Here is a 904-nt window from a genome sequence, read left to right on the forward strand (position 1 = left end):
CTCCTTCAGACAGTCACTCGAGCTCCTGTTTCGCGTGGGATTTTGTAATTGGTCAGCAAGTACTCGGTGTGTTTTGTTTAATCAATAAAAATCCACTTTTAGAATCAACCAATGTCCTTAGAAAGACTCCTGAATAACCAGAACAAACCGAATAACTACATCAAGCCGTCGATTTAAACAGCCAAAACACGGTCCATCCCAGGCTTCAAACAATTCATAAAATCCCTGAAGCTTAGCTATCGAATAGCATGAGAAGTGTTCTTGAGGTTCGTGTAAGTTTTACGTTTTGTTTTGAAAATGCTCAAGTGAGGAGGAGCTGGATTCCCATTTTGTCATGCAATGGAGGAGGAGCCTATGTCAGGTCTTTGGACTGATGATGATGGCAGGTAAGCGAAAGATCATGACGAACGACTCGACACACCACGGATGAGACCACTCCAATTCAAGGAAGAGTGGAGGGATAGGCACTCACTCGCTCACTCACTCACTCACTCACAAAAACACACAGATATCATAAAGCCTAGCCAAAGGGAAACAATCCAGGTAGAGGACCGGATGGTTGGTTGGCTGGATAGTTGGTTGGTTGGTTGATTGGACGAAAGCCAGCCACTCTCTCAGACACCCCGAAAAAAAGATTGACTTTTTAGGGTATGGAGCTGTTTTCAAGGCGGTGGGTTTATTATCCACAGTATGTAGTACATGTTCGTAGACATAGGAGGACAGAATAGGTAGGATATCTTTTGGTATCGAATGGCACGATTGTAAGCCATTTTATTGAACCTTCATGAGGTCGTTGATTTCTTTTAAAAGACAGGCAAATGCGATTGAAAAGTTCTCGCCGGTTTCGTATTGTCGACACTTGGCTGCATCTTTGAGCAAATTCATGCCTTTGGCCATTTCGAGC

General features: G+C 43.6%; 1 protein-coding gene across 1 annotated transcript in view; it reads right to left on the reverse strand.

Moving 5' to 3' along the window:
• Positions 1-8: 8 nt before the first annotated feature.
• Positions 9-904, reverse strand: part of LOC131889847 (SET domain-containing protein SmydA-8-like) — a gene marked incomplete in the record, with an annotated part of 2,362 nt that continues 1,466 nt past the window's right edge. The window contains 1 exon segment of the mRNA XM_059239053.1: positions 9-904. Within this exon segment, the coding sequence (XP_059095036.1) occupies positions 772-904 (133 nt within the window).

Source organism: Tigriopus californicus, chromosome 11 (genome assembly GCF_007210705.1).
Source record: "Tigriopus californicus strain San Diego chromosome 11, Tcal_SD_v2.1, whole genome shotgun sequence".
Classification (NCBI taxonomy): Eukaryota; Metazoa; Arthropoda; class Copepoda; order Harpacticoida; family Harpacticidae; genus Tigriopus; species Tigriopus californicus.